The 1,208-nt window shown below is 52.2% G+C and overlaps 1 protein-coding gene across 1 annotated transcript in view; it reads left to right on the forward strand.

Annotated features, from left to right (window-relative positions):
* The window catches only part of PTPRT (protein tyrosine phosphatase receptor type T), a 459,397-nt gene extending 458,758 nt beyond the window's left edge, over window positions 1-639 (forward strand). The window contains exon 26 of the mRNA XM_045295498.1: window positions 291-639. Coding sequence (XP_045151433.1) covers window positions 291-639 — 349 coding nt within the window. The remainder of the gene's footprint in view (window positions 1-290) is intronic.
* The last annotated feature ends 569 nt before the right edge of the window (window positions 640-1,208 follow it).

Raw genomic sequence — 1,208 nt, forward strand, 5'->3', positions numbered from 1 at the left:
CACACACACACACACACACACACACACACACACACACACACACTTACTGCTGACGTGGCTTTAAGTCAGTGTTTCCTCTAAGCTGCAGAGTCTATCAGGGACCTTAGGACGCCCACCTGGGAGCATCTGAAGCTATCCCAAGAGACATTGAAAACAAATGTCTTGTCTATATGGTGACTCCGGACACGAACATGTAGGGAGGACTCGCGTTGACCACGCCTTGGAGGTGCCCGGGTGGTAGGTACCCAGGTGCCCAGGAATCTGACTGGCTCTCTTGGCTCCCTGTTCAGGAATGGGGGCGGCCGCAGTGGAACGTTCTGCGCCCTCTGCAGCGTGTGCGAAATGATCCAGCAGCAGAGCATCATCGACGTGTTCCACATCGTGAAGACGCTGCGCAACAACAAATCCAACATGGTGGAGGCCCTGGTGAGTGCCCCAGGGCCCGTGCGCCCCAGCCAGGGGCTGGCCGCTGGTCCCCCCAGCCAGAGGATAATGCCACCAGAGAGTGAGCGGGCCAGCCTGGGGGTGCTTCTTGAGCCCCTGACAAGGTCGCCTGTCCTGCGTGGTTCCTTCCAACCCCATCAATGTCCCGTCCCTGCAGGAAATCCACCCTGGCTTCGTTTTCCTTTTGGGCACTGATTCAGGTTTAAGGGCAAAGAGGGTGGACTTGGAGCAAGAAATACATCTTCGTATTTTCAATTTGATTCATTTCTGTTGCGTTTTAAAGTAGGGGAAAGGATGGTAACGAGACTGGGAAGTTATAGCCCATGGTGCAGACATGGAAACAGTCCATACACAAGGGCCTTTGCTAGAAGAGTCTGTGGACTGACGCGGAGTATGGTCCTGCGCAAAGAGTAGTTTGTAGGCAACACCTGGAGGATGGTTAGGGATTCAGAATCTTGAGCCTCGCTCTCAACTTACTGGTATCGAACTTGCATTTTAAAAGGTTTGGGGGCCTCATCGTCATATCACAGTTTGAGACGTGCAGGTGGACAAAGGTGGGGGGGAGTGCTGCTGGACAAAGAGGGGGGCGGGTGTAATTAGTCCCTGTTGGACATCTGAGAAGACTTGGAAAGAGGCAGGCATCAGACAGAACTTCGAAGGTTGTCCACATCAGGATAATACATGGACAAGTTTGAGTTGACTTTAGACTATGGGTGTAGATAAAGTTTTCTCCGAAATCTGTCTCTCTTGATTAAACACAATTT

This window comes from Echinops telfairi, unplaced genomic scaffold (genome assembly GCF_000313985.2).
Source record: "Echinops telfairi isolate 266 unplaced genomic scaffold, ASM31398v2 ScPeMD7_5592;HRSCAF=6446, whole genome shotgun sequence".
NCBI classification, from domain to species: domain Eukaryota; kingdom Metazoa; phylum Chordata; class Mammalia; order Afrosoricida; family Tenrecidae; genus Echinops; species Echinops telfairi.